This window comes from Lotus japonicus, chromosome 5 (genome assembly GCF_012489685.1).
Source record: "Lotus japonicus ecotype B-129 chromosome 5, LjGifu_v1.2".
NCBI classification, from domain to species: domain Eukaryota; kingdom Viridiplantae; phylum Streptophyta; class Magnoliopsida; order Fabales; family Fabaceae; genus Lotus; species Lotus japonicus.
This window is the reverse complement of record NC_080045.1, coordinates 56908330-56923789: the sequence shown is the minus strand read 5'-3', so window position 1 is coordinate 56923789 and position 15460 is coordinate 56908330. Positions and strand designations below refer to the sequence as shown.

General features: G+C 35.9%; 1 protein-coding gene across 1 annotated transcript; it reads left to right on the top strand.

Moving 5' to 3' along the window:
* The first annotated feature begins 6326 nt into the window (after positions 1-6326).
* Positions 6327-9052, top strand: LOC130717618 (gibberellin receptor GID1B-like). Its single transcript, XM_057567921.1, has 2 exons — positions 6327-6927; positions 7576-9052. The coding sequence occupies exons 1-2, from the start codon at positions 6874-6876 to the stop codon at positions 8569-8571; spliced, it is 1050 nt and encodes a 349-aa protein (XP_057423904.1). The 5' UTR covers positions 6327-6873; the 3' UTR covers positions 8572-9052.
* Positions 9053-15460: the final 6408 nt, after the last annotated feature.

The window sequence follows — 15460 nt, the reverse complement described above, 5'->3', positions numbered from 1 at the left end:
CCTCCATAGCTCTATATCAAAAAAATTGAAAACAATCATCAAAGAAAATTAAACATTTCAGTGTAATAGGACATAATAATATATAACAAAAGCGACATAAAATATACACTTACTTTGTAACAATATCCTTCATTAGTGAATGAAGATCATTGTGTAATGAACAAAGGAGTACTAGAGTATTGTCTTTAGGACAAATGATTATTAATTGTCAATGCCCTCTATAAGTATGGAAGAACAATAAGTGTGTTAAGTAAGATATATTTGGATTAAAAATAAATAAAAGAAGACACAAATTTACATATACTTACTCAGCAAGATATGGTGCTAAGTAACACACTTTGTTGAAATCACGTAACTTAGATAGTAAATGTGTTTGAACTTTCTTTTTAGACTTTGAGACATTTGTACCTAAACTCAAGATTACTGGGTCCAAGATTCCAAACACATCTGATTTGGATCTTTCGATACATAGCCGATGGATATACCTGAATAAATTTGAAATTAGTATTGAATATTGCACTTATGAAAGATAATAGACAAAATGATAGTGTACTTACGTGCACCAAACTTGTAGAATAGAACAGTCAAGCCAAGCCGTACCCGGAAGTTTTGGGTCCCGGTTCCCACAAGAAACACAAGGACATGGAAAAAGTCCATTATTGTTCGGAAGATTCTTTTCAGCAAATTCTAGAAATTCAACCACTCCATTGTCAAACTCATCACTTAATCGATTAGCTCTCATCCAACTACGATCCATAACTAGGTTCTGAAAATTAACACATACTAAATTAAAGAATTGTGAAAAGCAAGATCCAAACTTAACATTATTGACCCTAGAACTAAACTACTCAACATTTTTCAAATGATAAGCTAAATACAACCTAAAAATTAATTGAAGAAAATAGTTTTAAAGTAAAAAAAAACTTACAGCAAGATGGAAGAGTTTTGCAATGGCTGGAAGAGTTTGCCGGAGCTAGAGTGGCTGCAAGAGTTCGCCGAAATTTGCAGATAGTGGGTGAAGAACTGTTTTCAAGTTGAGTGTGATTTTGATTATTGAGGTCAATTGGGGATAGTGGGTGAAAGCGACAAGTGTGGAAGCATTGTTTTGTTGAAGAAATTGATTGAGAGAACCAGAGAAGAAGGAAACTGACCGGAGGAGAATGAAGGAGGAGAGGTTTGTCGATCGTACACGGTGGTGGCAGCGGCGGAAGCGAAGCCTGTGTGTTTGTTCTTCCAAGTTGCGGCGGTGAGTCACAGACCTTGATAGTGTCGAAGCAGGAGCGACGGTGAGTCACAGAGCAGGAGCGGCGTCAACAGCTTCCATAAACACCAGCGAGCGTCGAGAGGTGGTGGCGAACGGACCAGAGCTGATGGCGAACGCACTAGCGCTGATGGCGAGAGGTGATGGCGGCGTCGAGACGTGCTGGCGAACGCACCAGAGCGAGAGTTGATGGCGGCGTCGAGAGGCGATGGAGAGAGCTGATAGTGAGTTTGTGTGCGTTTGGGTTCAGGCCAGGGTTTGTGGAAATGTTAAAGAATGGAGGGGCATTTCCCAACGGTTCAATTAACACCGATGTCAAAAACAGAGAAATGAGACCCTTTTCCCAACGGTTTTATCAAAACCGATGTGAAATGTAGAAAAGAGTACGTTTTCCCAACGGTTATATACGAACCGATGTGAAAAAAGAAGAAAAGATGCACTTTTCACAGCGGCTATAATCTAACCGATGTGAAATGTACTTCATTAAAATTTCAAAAATGCCACCGCATTTAGCTTTCACATCGCTTATTATAAAAACCGTTGTAAAAAGTATTTCCTAACTACTTTTCACATCAGACATATTCCCAACCGATGTGAAAACTATCATAAAAGTTCACTATAATTTCAATATTGCCACCGCGTCATCTTTTACATCAGGTAATTGATTAACCGATGTGAAAACCCTGATATGAAAAGTCTTTTTTCTAGTAAATGTTGCAGATATACTAGGGTGGATAGATAGAACCAAACGAAAAGGAAACTAAGAATGAAAACAACAACAAAAAGAAAACCTTATCTTTGTAGGGAAAGAATAGTTGGACTAAGATCATCTTATGATTGATGGTCAACACACAACTTAAAACATTAATAATGGAATTCTCAACCGCATAACTCTAACACAATTGAGTACATGTTTGATTATGTGCTTTTAGAAATTTAGTAATTAATTTTCGGGAATTGTTATTCAGACCCCCCGATAACTATTTGAACCTTGTTAAATTTGTAAAATCTAAAAAAGTCCTTTCTATATTTTTTTCGCTCGCACTTTTAAAGTGCGTCCGTCTCGGACTTTCAAAGTGCGTCCATCACGCACTTTGTAAGTGCGTTTTGGTCGCACTTTCACAGTGCGAGCGGAACGCACAGATTTCTTTTTTTTTTCTGTTTAATTTCTAGAAGAAATTTGAGACTGAAACTTCTTGGTTAAGGTAATAGGACCATTATGAACTCAAATATGCAGTTAGAATCTCCAAAATCCTACACCTTCTAGTAGTCGCTTCACAACCAGAAGGGGTGCGATTTGGAAAAGTGGACAGTTTTTGGTGTCGGATGCTCAGGCGACCAACTGCAAAGTTGAAGAGAAAAATCAAACGATCATACATAAGATTTGTGTAATTTAGTCAAATTCTTTCATCTGGTATTTTATTTTGAATTTTAATTTTTTTTATTCCACCATAAATCTCCAAATATTCTATCTTGATTTACTGTAGAGTCTCATAATTTTTAAAAATCATCTGATATCAGTTCTGTACAAATTTGAAGCAATTCGCTCTTTAAAAGTGCGTTCACTTCGCACGTTTAAAGTGGGCTTATTTGCAGGAAAATAATTAAAAACGACAGAAACAACTCCCTACAGTTGGAAGTTTTAAAAAGTGATAGAAGATTGAGGTTGTGGTGGTGGTAGAAGCGGTGGTGGTTGTGGCGGCGGTGGCAACGGCGGCAGTAGTGGCGGCGGCGGTGGGGGCGGTGGTGGTGGTGGGTGGAAGAAAGAGGAAAGAGGTAAGGAGAGAGGAAAGAGGAGAGGGAGTGTGAGGATGAGGGGTGAGGATTTTTTTTATATTTTTTTTCATTAAAGATATTTTAGTATTTTTGTACTTTTTCAGGGGTCCAAATAACTATTGGGGGTCTGAATAATAATTTCCTTAATTTTCTATGTTAAAAGGAGAAATAAATTTTGATTAATTAATTAACAAGACAGAAAGCAGAAAATATATGAAAGAAAAAACTACAAGAAAGTTAACTATCAGATTACTCATACAGAGATACACTTCTAACTTCACTTGAATGAACAAATGAGAAAGGAATTAGAGTAGCGTGGCTGAATGATCACTTGCACCTTCAAGCAATTCTCCCACATACAGCCCCATCATAAGATGATCACGCAGCAAAATCGACGGCGGTGATCAACGGTGGGTGGGTCCCAATCAATCGTGAGAGGAGAAATCAAAACGCACGAGAACAAAAGGGAAAACAAAAGCAGATGGGAGAGACACACAGAGGAAGGGTCCCTCATTCGATCATCGTACGAACTCGTTTTGTGATAATGCTTCGTGTAAACAGGTCCCACCTCACAAACCAGAGCTTCATAACTAGGCCACTTGTTCCATGAGAGATTCAGAGACACATACAATGCCAATGGAACTTAACTTGCTTCCAAAACCAATACGACAAAATTTAATCATCAATGCTAGCTAATGATATTAGCTAGCAATCTAATAATACTAGTAAAGATATGTTTCTCTTATGGAACCAAAAACCATTGTTAACACTTTCTTAATATATATTAAAGGCTTAGATGTATTTTTATAGTCTCTAGAAATATTGTTAATATTAGTTTTAGACCCTGAATAAATATTTGTTAGTTTTTAATCTCTGAAAATTTATATCATCATCCGTTCATTGTGATTAAGTTTTGTTTACAAGATGACTCACTCTACCCATTTAGTGTTTTAATTTAATTTGGTACCTTAAGACCTAACTTGTTGCATAAATCAATGTCACATACACTTTGCACATGAGAATCACATGTAATTCATATAAACAAAACTTAACGATAATTACTGAGTTGTGTAAATGAGTGAATCTCACAGTACTTTTGATAAGACAAAATCCATCAAGTAAGGTATTACACATAGTCAAAACTTACAAACAAAGACTAAAACGGTTAATATTTTCTATATTTTTAAGGACCAAAAACATAATAAGCGCAAATTAGAAGGCTCTTTTTTTCATGTTCAGGCTCTGACAAAAAACATGCCGTCACGCGCAATCAGCTAATGGACAAAACACCTGTCATGGTCAGTGGCATTTGAGGGGTATGGTGGGAGGAAGGAGGGCATTTTGGGGAATTGAGTGCGTTTGGCAAAACGGAGAAGGGTCTACTCTTGACGGAACCCTCTGTCGCCACGTGGCATGGCGTCGGCCGCACGCTGGGAAATTGATTTGTCTCGTTCTCCTTATTTTTCCACGCAGGCCTTTCCTTTCATATAGCTCCAAACTCTTGTTTGCCCTACTCTGTTTTTCACTACTTCTAGATCTACTGTCACTCTATTAAACAAAGTTAAATACTACATGAATGTCATTTTCTTGTTACCATTTAGCAACAAAAGTAAACAACAATATCACTTGTTAAATTCGCTAAACTTACTTTGGAAAAGGTGAGATTCTAGAAAAAAAAAAAGTAAAAAACATTTTTTTAGTACATTAAAAAATCATTTTTTCTCTTTAGAGAATTAACAAGATAGAAAGAAAACATAAGAATAAGTTCTGCTATGAAGTTTTTGAAAACCAGCACTTTAAGCTCGCATCCATCATGAAACTGTCATCCACATTCACTTTAATGAAGTTCACTGAGGAAACCTCCGCAGACCCCCAAGAAGCGTAGTGCTATCTCATATGCTCTGCCTTGTAGATACCGCAAAAACTCATAATTGGGGTCGTCCATGACTACTCATCAAACATCATACTCCTCTTCAACTGCCACGCACTCCACGGGATGACAATAAATTTTAGGCCATGCTGACCAAAAGCTTGTCGACACGCAATCTTCGGTTTTGAAATCCACCCAGCTCCAAGCACCCAGATAATCCCACACCACACTCGAACCAGAGGTTAATCTTTTGAGAGCTTGAAGTTGTTCTAACGACTTTTGGGGATACCAATGCCATAAATTCTAGCCTGTAACCGATGTCGAGCAACATGTTTTACTACTTCTCTGTTTATGCAAATACTTCATTTGCTCGGGTTTGAAATAATGGTAGGTGAACGTCCACCTGGTGTTGACTATCCCACTTGGACGTACTTTTGCTCTCGCATCCTTGTTCCTTGTCTCCTTTGATAAAGCCATGCTCAATATTGTTCAACTAATTTAGGGTCGACGCCCCCTTTATGGATCATCCCATGTGGACCATTGTGGATTTTTATCCATGAATCACGTTGTATTTTACTGAAATGCGATTGGCTCATGTCCACTTGCTATTAGTCAAAGGTCATACTCCTATTCATGGAAGATATCTAGCAACCGTCCATGTTTTGACTACCAAATTAGATAGCTTAAAAATTATTTGTGTTGAACCGTCATGATTCCAACCATCTCTTCCCCTATCGTGGTCTTCATGAAGGAGGGTCGTCAATCCCTAATGACAAATCACCCTCGCGATCTTCCTCTTATGGGTGTTATTCTTGCGTGTCGATTACTGATTCTTGGCATAAATTACTCTTCTTAAAAGACCTAAATTTAGAAAAACCAAAATTCTGAAAATCAAACTGATTGCAATTGGTTTAATTCTTATCTAAAGTAACTTTTAACATATTAACCAATTAACCAAATAATTCCAAAACAAAGTACATTGGTTTGGTTGGATCATGCTCATCGGTTCAATCCAAAGTACTACTTGCATGTGTATTCCCCGTTATTATAAATGCTTTTGGTAAAAGATTTTCTTCTCTTCGAAATGGGAAGACAAAAAGAGTGAACGTGTAGACATTTGAGTGAACAAGTCCAAAACGGGGTTATCAATTGCCATCAACAAAGCTTCTTATGTACACAAACCTCTACGTCACAACTCATTTCTCTCCCTCGCTTTCAATACCACCACAACGATACAAACAAAACAACAACAACAATAATAACTTTCATTATTTTTCTAAACTATCATCCCACAACCGACAGTCATGAAATCACGTAGCCGCTCGCGACTCAAAGACTACATTCTGTGAACAAACTCTTCTCCATACACACAACCGAGTACTCGAACTCTGAATTAAATGCTTGAGGAGCTCAGTTATCTATCGGCCGAGTTTCCAAGTTTCGTATGATAATAAAATTTAAGAAAAAAGAAAAGGTGGGACCCATATAAACAGTTTAATTCGGCCGCCAGCTTTGTCGTCTCTCTCGTCTCCGTCCATCTCCGTCGTTCCTACCTCCCTTCCTCTGCCTTTGTCTCTCTCTCTCTCTCTCTTCACTTTCTCTCTCCACCACCACCTCCTTCTTATCATTCCCACACCTCACTCACCCTCTCTTCCTCTCTCCCTCTAATCTTATCTCTGTTTCTCTCTCCTCTGTTTCTCTCTGCTTCTTCTTTCTTCGTTTCACACACAGAACTGAACTTAACCCGCAAATCAATCGAAAGTGAGAGATACCCACCTCTGTTTTCTCGGTTTTCTCTCCACCCCATCACTTGTTCTGTCTTTATATCATGAGGCGGCACAAAAAATCTTTGCTTTGTGTTTGTGTGTGAGGGAGGATCACTGTTGACTGTTCCTTTTGCAAGTGTTTTTTTTTTCTTCTCTGGATTTGGTTTTTGAAATCTCTGGTGTGTAGAGCTTGAACAAACATGACTGGAACAGACATGACTGGTGGTAATGAAGTCAACCTCATTGAATCTAAGGTAACATTTCATAGTTTCTTCAACCTTCCATCTTGGATGTTTTTTTATTTTTTCATTTTAAATTTTTTGAAGGCGGCACTATGTTTTTACTTCTTCCTTGCTCTGTTTGTCCTTATTGATGTATTATTGATGATGGGTTTTTGGGTTAAGGGGGAAAGTTGTAATCTTTGGCATCCATTGCCAAGGACTGCATAGAGAGAGAAGAGATAAGAAGATATATTTTTGTGTTGTTTTTGTTGTTTTTAGTTTAACTTTTTTTTTACCATCTCTGGGTTTAGTTGATAATGATGGCCCCTATAGATGATGCAGTTTTTGGGGCTTGTTTCATTTTTTGTTGTACTTTCTATTTCTTCCGTGTAGGCCTTGGGTTTCTTGTTCTGGTAAGTTGAAGTTTGATTTGGTGCAAAAGGTTGAAAACCCTCGTCTTTTTCTAAAAGATTTGTATGCTTCATTCACAAGTACACCCTTTTATGATCCCTTTTGCTGCTCCACTTCCTCAACTCTTGGAGGATTTTATAGCTTAGTGCCTGTGTTATCTGATTAGAGCAATTTTTTTGTTACAAGCACTAGCTACAGTGTCAAATGAAAATGCTTAGTTCATCATGTAGATAAGGTTCTGATGATAACATCTTGTATCTTTGTTTGTAGAATGTTGTGCCACTCAATACATGGGTGCTTATCTCCAATTTCAAGCTGGCTTACAATCTTTTGAGACGTGCTGATGGAACATTCAATCGAGAGTTGGCAGAGTTCCTTGACCGCAAGGTCCCCTGCAACACCATTCCTGTTGATGGAGTGTTCTCTTTCGACCATGTCGATCGAAACACTGGCCTCTTTAGCAGGGTGTATCAACAAGCTCATGAGAATGTGTCTCGGTGGGGGATTATAGATTTTGAAAAGTCCCTCAGCACCAAGCGTATTGTCCCGGTCATTATTTTCTTCCATGGTGGAAGCTTCTCACATTCCTCTGCCAACAGTGCTATCTACGACACTTTCTGCCGCCGCCTAGTGAGCAATTGTGAGGCTGTTGTGGTTTCTGTGAATTACCGGCGATCGCCCGAGCACCGGTATCCATGTGCGTATGATGACGGCTGGTCTGCGCTTATGTGGGTTAAATCAAGGGCATGGCTTCAGAGTGGAAAGGATTCTAAGGTTTATGTGTACTTGGCAGGGGATAGTTCCGGCGGTAATATTGCTCACCATGTCGCTGTTAGGGCTGCAGAGGAAGATGTTGAGGTGCTAGGTAATATTCTTCTTCATCCGCTGTTTGGCGGGGAGAAGCGAACGGAATCAGAGAAGAAACTTGATGGGAAGTACTTTGTGAGGTTGCAAGACCGCGACTGGTATTGGCGAGCTTTTCTTCCCGAAGGCGAGGATAGAGACCATCCTGCTTGTAACCCGTTCGGCCCCAGGGGTAGAAGCATTGCAGGACTCAAGTTCCCCAAAAGCCTTGTTTGTGTGGCGGGTTTAGATCTCCTCCAAGATTGGCAATTGGAATATGTGGAAGGTCTCAAGAATTCAGGCCATGATGTTAACCTTCTTTACCTTAAGGAGGCGACTATCGGATTCTACTTCTTGCCGAACAATGATCATTTCTATTGCCTCATGAAGGAGATGAAGAACTTCGTGAGTTCTAACTGTTAATATACCACCACAACTTAACCATGCCTGCAGGAGGGCCATACATAACTAAAAGTCTGACATTTCCACCAGGTTTCTCTTTTTTTCATTTTCTCTTTTTTGTATCCTTGATGGTGTGTAGTTATAAAATTATGTAGCATTACTTACTATCATAACAACTATGGTGGTAAATCTGAGCTTTCTGTAACCGCGGGGGACTACTGCTTCCTGCTCTGTGTTCTCGGCCGATATCTTTTGAAGGGTAGCACCAGTGTGAAGTACTAGAGTTCAGTTTCATAGAAGCTTACCCCATTTTGCTTGTTCTACCTCAATAGCAAGAGGGAAGATACAAGATAGGGTTTGGCTGGATCACTTTGATCAAGTGAAAAAGCCTTTATGTTGTATAACTTGTTATTAAATGGGGACCGGGGAAGACCCCCTTGCTATTATGGACTTTTGTATGTTATATAGTAAATATAAATGTCTTGTTTACCTTTCAGTTAAATTTCTCTGCAAAGAAGCTAATGCTGCTCTATATTGCATCCTGCTATAGTTCAATTAAGTGAATGTGACTATGAAACCGGAATCAATTTTGGCAAGAAGCTTCTGTGAGTAGCTTCTGAGTTTTAAAATTGATTATGATGAAAGAAAAAGTGATCCAAACACTAGTTTTAACTTCTTGACACTAATGTCAAAAATAGCCTTGCATTTTTCTTTAAAGGTCTTTTTGAGTGGGTTTGTATTTAGAAAGTGTTAGTAATTTCCAAACCACACTTTGAGAAAAGCTACAAGAGGATTTGGATTCTAGGAGATGAAAGTAGTAGCATTGCTCAACTGGTTAAAATGATTAAGCATCATTTGGATTATTCTCTGGTTTTTGCCCCTACTCTTTGCATCTCTCAGTTAAAGGTTCAACATAAGATTCGCCTCCAAAAAGTTGATACCAAATGTCCAAGGTGGAAAGAGAGGATTTTCAGTCATGCGTGTGCTGAATCATTTGTTTAAAAGGAATAAAGGAACTTGTAAATAGAACAAGGTTGTGTGGGGGGCTAGCTAGGAGGTCCATTCTCAGTCATTCATTGCTTTAAAGCCAAACCCCATCCATCAAAAACTTTCACACCAAGAATAATTAGCTGGAGTTAGAATCATGAATTTCTCCATCTTTTGATATTGGTCTGAATAATTCTTTAAACATCCACGTTGCTTACGATAATTATTTGTCCACACCTCTAAATTGAGGTGGAAAGAGGTGGAGGAGGAGAGAGATAGGAAGAAAAGAAAAAGTAAGAGAGAGAAAGTATAAGATGTGATAGATGATAAGATGAGAGAGATAAAAATAAAAATAAGTGGAAATGAAGTGTATAAATAATGAGGTGTGTATATATCATTACTCATTGGACAACCTGCTTTTCTAGCTGTGAAATAAGAATTTGGCTTTGTTTTCATGGTGGGGATTGGAGAACCTGCTTTTCTAGCTGTGGGGATTTTTGGATGCATTATTAGGCTGTTTGACTAGATAGAAAGCTATAAAATAGACTGAAATGATATAAATTACATCAAGTTTTATAATTTAAATGGTTTGAAATAAGGTAAGAATGAAGTCCAAAATGATTTCATCAATCCCCCCTTTCTCTAATTGGGAGATATGGATGGGGGAGTCAATTTTGTTTTCTTTCTGTTTCATGGTAAACATATCTAAATACTGAAATCATAATTTCATCTCCACTTCACTCTATTTCATCCATTTTTCCACACAACATTGGATAATTTTAGCTGCTCAATAAAACCTGAAAAGTTCAATCAAGAAAATAAACCTATTGAAATTGTTTTTTTGGGTGTTTTAACAAGAATGCTGAAAAGATGTTTTGTACATTCTTTACATTATTGAACTTTTTTTGAAATTTACATTATTGAACTTTGAATAGGTTGAAAGGGCATACTTCCACAAAAATTAAGAAAAGTTACTTCTATTTACTACGATTTAATTTGGTTCACTGTCGTTTTTCATTATTTTTTAAACATTCATTGAACCAATGTTATATCCAACTTCTGTTCATGCATATTTTAAGATATTTTGAATAGAATTAAAAAATGTGTATGACATTTATAATTTTAATGAGTAATTTTTAATTGAGGTGATATAATATATTGTCAATACGAGAAATAAGACACCATTTAAAAATAAATGATTCAATCCATTTTAAATGTGTTTTTGACCAATTCATATATCTTATGTTCAGTTAATTGAATATTCTTCTAATCAAGTTGAATGTGAATACAAATGCATATAAGATTTCATGAAATAATAGGAAAAAAACAAGGTACATTAATATCATTTGTCCTTATGCTGACTAAGTGGTAGGATTCAGGAATAGCTAGGCTTTGGACAGAGACGTGGAAGCCTGTCTTTTATTGACTTTCTTGGGATGCTTATCTACTTTTGTTTTCTTTTTCATTTTTGTAGCCTCTGCCTCTGCACATAACAGCAAAGTATTCAATTTGGTATGTCAAGACTTGTAACTTTGAAGCTTTGAATTTTCACCTTTCTTGGTCTGCTCTGCTTTAATTCATTCATGTCTTATTATCAAGTGTGTATCCTCAGTGAATGAGCTTTTCATGTCTTTGAAAATATTCCCTAATACGACAGAGGATCGAGTCATTATCATCAACAAAGTTGAGATTTCTTAATTTAATGGGGATTATGGACAAAACTGCATTTTGTTTGGTCGGTAACCTTGCTTTTTAATTCATTAATATTGTTGTTAAAGCTGTTTGATGGGTACTTGTTTGTGTTATGTGCGTTCACACCATTTTATGATGAAATCTTCTATTCAGGCGTGTCGTTAGTGCCTCATGTTATGTTACACACATTTGTACTCTAGATCATAGTTCTTTTATCCTATTTTTTTTTAAAAAAAAAATTCATATTTGAGATTCAAAGTGTCAAACTAGCCTCTTTAATAGAGGGTATTATAAAAATCAAATTAAAGAAAAAAGCCAAAAGAGGGTAAACTATCGTAAATCTTAAGCATAAGCAAGGGCATGCAGTTCTTTAAAAAGTGTCCGCCATCAAATTAGCTTCATAAAAGACATGCTCTCAATGGAAGTGAGAGCACCGATTTAGGAGATTCTTAATCTGTCGTACAAGAGAGGCACTAGAGTGGGTTATTTGACACCCTTTCTCGAGCTAATTAACAACTATCATGGAGGCATACTCAACAAGAATTCTTGAGTAGCCTCTAACTAAATCAATTTAAACACCGTGGACAATTCTTTCCAACTATAAGTTCAGTTGATGTTTAGCAATTGAACTCTTAAATAAGTGGTGAAGGTTCGATTCCAAACTCTTGTGAGTAAAAAAATTATTAGCTATTGTGGGATCGATGGTAAATTCATCTAACAACTATTGATGATGAGAATAATTTGGTTATCACAAAAAAAAAGTTCTTCTACCTAAATGCCTTTTCAGATTGACCAACTTGAAACCATTTTCACAAGTTTATTTAAGTGAATGTATACTTAGATACAATCAAAACTACAAGATAAAATGACTTCTTTTAACTTTTATGGTTATTCACCTGATTTAACTACTTCTTTTAACTTTAACTTTTATGATCATCCATCATGATCTTGACTGTATTTTAGTTTTCACCATATATCCAACATATTTGGTTTAGTCATAGCAAAATTATTTTGCATATTTTTTTTTTGAACGTATTTTGCATAAAATTGATTTTGACGGATTTGATAACGTTAAAAATTAGTTGACAATGATGTATTTTATAATTGGACACGTTGAAAATGATATAAGTGTCTTATGACTAGAGATAAAATCACTTTCATGTAAACTTAAAAAAACTTGATTTTTTGTTTTGATGTCAACATGATTTTTTCAGTATGAGGTGTTTCTAAAAGAATTTCCCCCATACATGTTTCGATGATCAGATGATGAATAATCACGTTAAAAAAAGATTAGAAGTGCTTAGCATAGTGATCAGATGATGAATAACCATCGTTAATTTCACCCATACAATGTGAACCTAATCATAGTCACCGGAGATTATGATCCGTGGGCGCAAAAGGGTGGTTTCACATTTGCAGTAGCTAATTTTGATTTTAATAATTTCTGAAATAATCTTGAGTGTGTTTTGTTAAAAATTAAAGAATTGAATAGAATAAAAGTGCCTATCATTTTAATCCTGAGGGTGGTTTCACAAGATTATTATAAGAAAGAATAAAGCAAATCAAAAGATTAAGCATACAGCAGATTAAAATTCATTACTGAATTAATAATTTGTTCTACACCCACCATAATCTGAAAAATGCATTATTTTTCACTTATTTGTTTGTCTATTGATTATATTGATAGCTCTTTCCCTGAAGCCTTCCTCTCTCAACTCTCCTTTTTCATATTTTTTTTTTTTAAAAAAACTATTTGGGTTGTACACATTGACTATCAAACATAGATAAAATAAAGTTATGTTGCCAATGATGTTAATTTAAAGGGGTTGTCTAAATGACCCATGGTGAAATTTGGGTTAAATATCCCATAATCTAGGTGGACCAATCACATTAAAGGTAAATTGGTTGAATTTTTATATTTCATTAATTAATTTATTTAGGTTAAATATGTTTTTAGTCATTGACTTATACAAATAAATCTAAAATGGTACCTGAAAAAAATACAAAAGTTTTAGTCCTTGGAAATTTTTATTTAACCTAAAATGGTCCTTATGTCATAAAGCATACGTAACATGGTTCCTCAAAAATTTCTTCCATCAAATTAGTTCTTCTTCCTTCATAATCATTTCAAAACCCAAAAAAACTCATAATTCATCCCATTAAAGTGAAAGAATAAGAAACACAGCAAGTATGATTTGGTCCCCTATGATTTTATATCCTACCCCCAGGTCGTCCATGTGATTTCATATGGATTACACCAAGCAATACATCCTTGTGACTTGCTCTTGAGACTAGAGATACGTTTTCGGTGCCCACGGCTTCGTCTGTGTTGTTCCCATTCATGTAATCCGCTTAGAGCTAGCACCCGATCACCACAGGCCTGTCGACACAACATTAATAATTTGCAAGCAAATGAATTCACAAAACATTAAAACCATTTGCCAAATTCATTATTCTATATTTCAATTTTTAGAACACAACAACACAAAACCAAGTGAGCTGAGAATCCCATGGCTGCGTTTGAGTTCTTTGAGTTTTGGGATGAGATATAATTTTTTAGGTTTTGAAATAATTATGAAGGGGAAGGACTAAATTTAATGGAAGAAATTTTGGAGGGACCGAAATTGATCTGAAAAATAATTTAAAAGACTAAAACCTTTGCTTTTTTTTTTTTCAGGTACCATTTTAGATTCACTTTTATAAGTTAGAGACCAAAATCATATTTAATCATAAATAAGTTAATAAATAAAATATAAAAAATTCAATTAATTTATCTTAAATGTGATTAGTCCACTTAGATATTGGGTTATTTAACCCAAATTTCATCATGGGTCATTTAAACCTGAAAAACAATATGTGTTTTAGGTTTTTGTTGAATTAAGCACAAACGTGTTCTCAAAACAATAAAATTAGTTATACTTCTCTATTTATATCTTTAAATGTGTGAAATTGTGTTTACATTAGTGAAAACATAGAAGAAAAACACACAATAATACGCCTTTAGGTTTAGGCAAAAGATTTGAGTTTTTCAAGTGATATTCGATTTGATCTCACTATATAATTAGAAAGAAAAATATCATTAAGAGAGCTATTGCTTTGGTCAAGAGAAGTTAGTCTTTTACATTTCATACATGATGAGAAATGATCTAAAAATCAATGTTGAGGCTGGAAAAGTCAATGCATATCAAGATCTGAGTGGTAATCTTTGGGCAGTACATCATCAAGAGTTTTATAAAGTTATTAAAATAAAGTTAATATATAGAACAAATCTTGTTTAGATATATGCTACTCTTGGAGAATTATTTATACGTCCCAAAAGTCCTTAATTACATGCTAATCAAAATGCCTTCTCAATTGTGGTACCATCCTATGACTCCAAAAACTTGTCCTTCACAGTGTGGAAGCTTTAAAGATGCCTGGTCACACATTATGAATCACATGAAAGTGTTAAAGCTAGCTTGTATTAAAACACAACTAAATGCTACTTGCATGTGACTCCAACCCCAACCCTTGCCAAATGAATAACCTTAAATACACCACAGATGCAAGAAAATAGTTGAAAGATGTACAATTTCCAATTGAAACTTTCCATCAACACTTGATGGGTGCATGGCCAACAACAATTAAGTCCCAATTCACACATGTTTCACATGTAGTTCCCTTATCACCTCCATCCTTGCTCTCCAAACAAAGTTCTTCCATAATTGTCGACCATAAAGTAAGTTTATTAGTTCAAATGAAAAATGTATCCGCCGAGCTATCATTCATGATAATTTGGTCTACATGCAGAGATTCAGAAAGACTAAGCCGTTCATCTGGACGGAAGTCTATGTATGTCCTTGAGCAAATGAATCATTACCTCCAATTTAATTAGTTACATGTATTCCCCAAATTAACTAAACAACCGTATGATCATTATGTCACTTAACAAGCATTAAAATTTAGTCTCAAGAAACAATCTTAACTATTAAAAACCTACAATAACAGGAGTTCATCTCTTCACTCTAATCTCAATCCTATGAGCTAAGTTGTGTGTTTGTCATTGAGTCCGACCCTAGAGTTTGGAGACAAACAATAAGTTTTAAAACACCAACATTACAAATTCCCCATCCAAGGAGTTATAACTTCTTTGTAGCAATGGCTGTAAATAGGGCTTCTGCATAGAAACAGCCCAAGAGGCACCATTCATACAAATCCAGAACTTTAAGAATTAAATGCACAGAAGAGAACG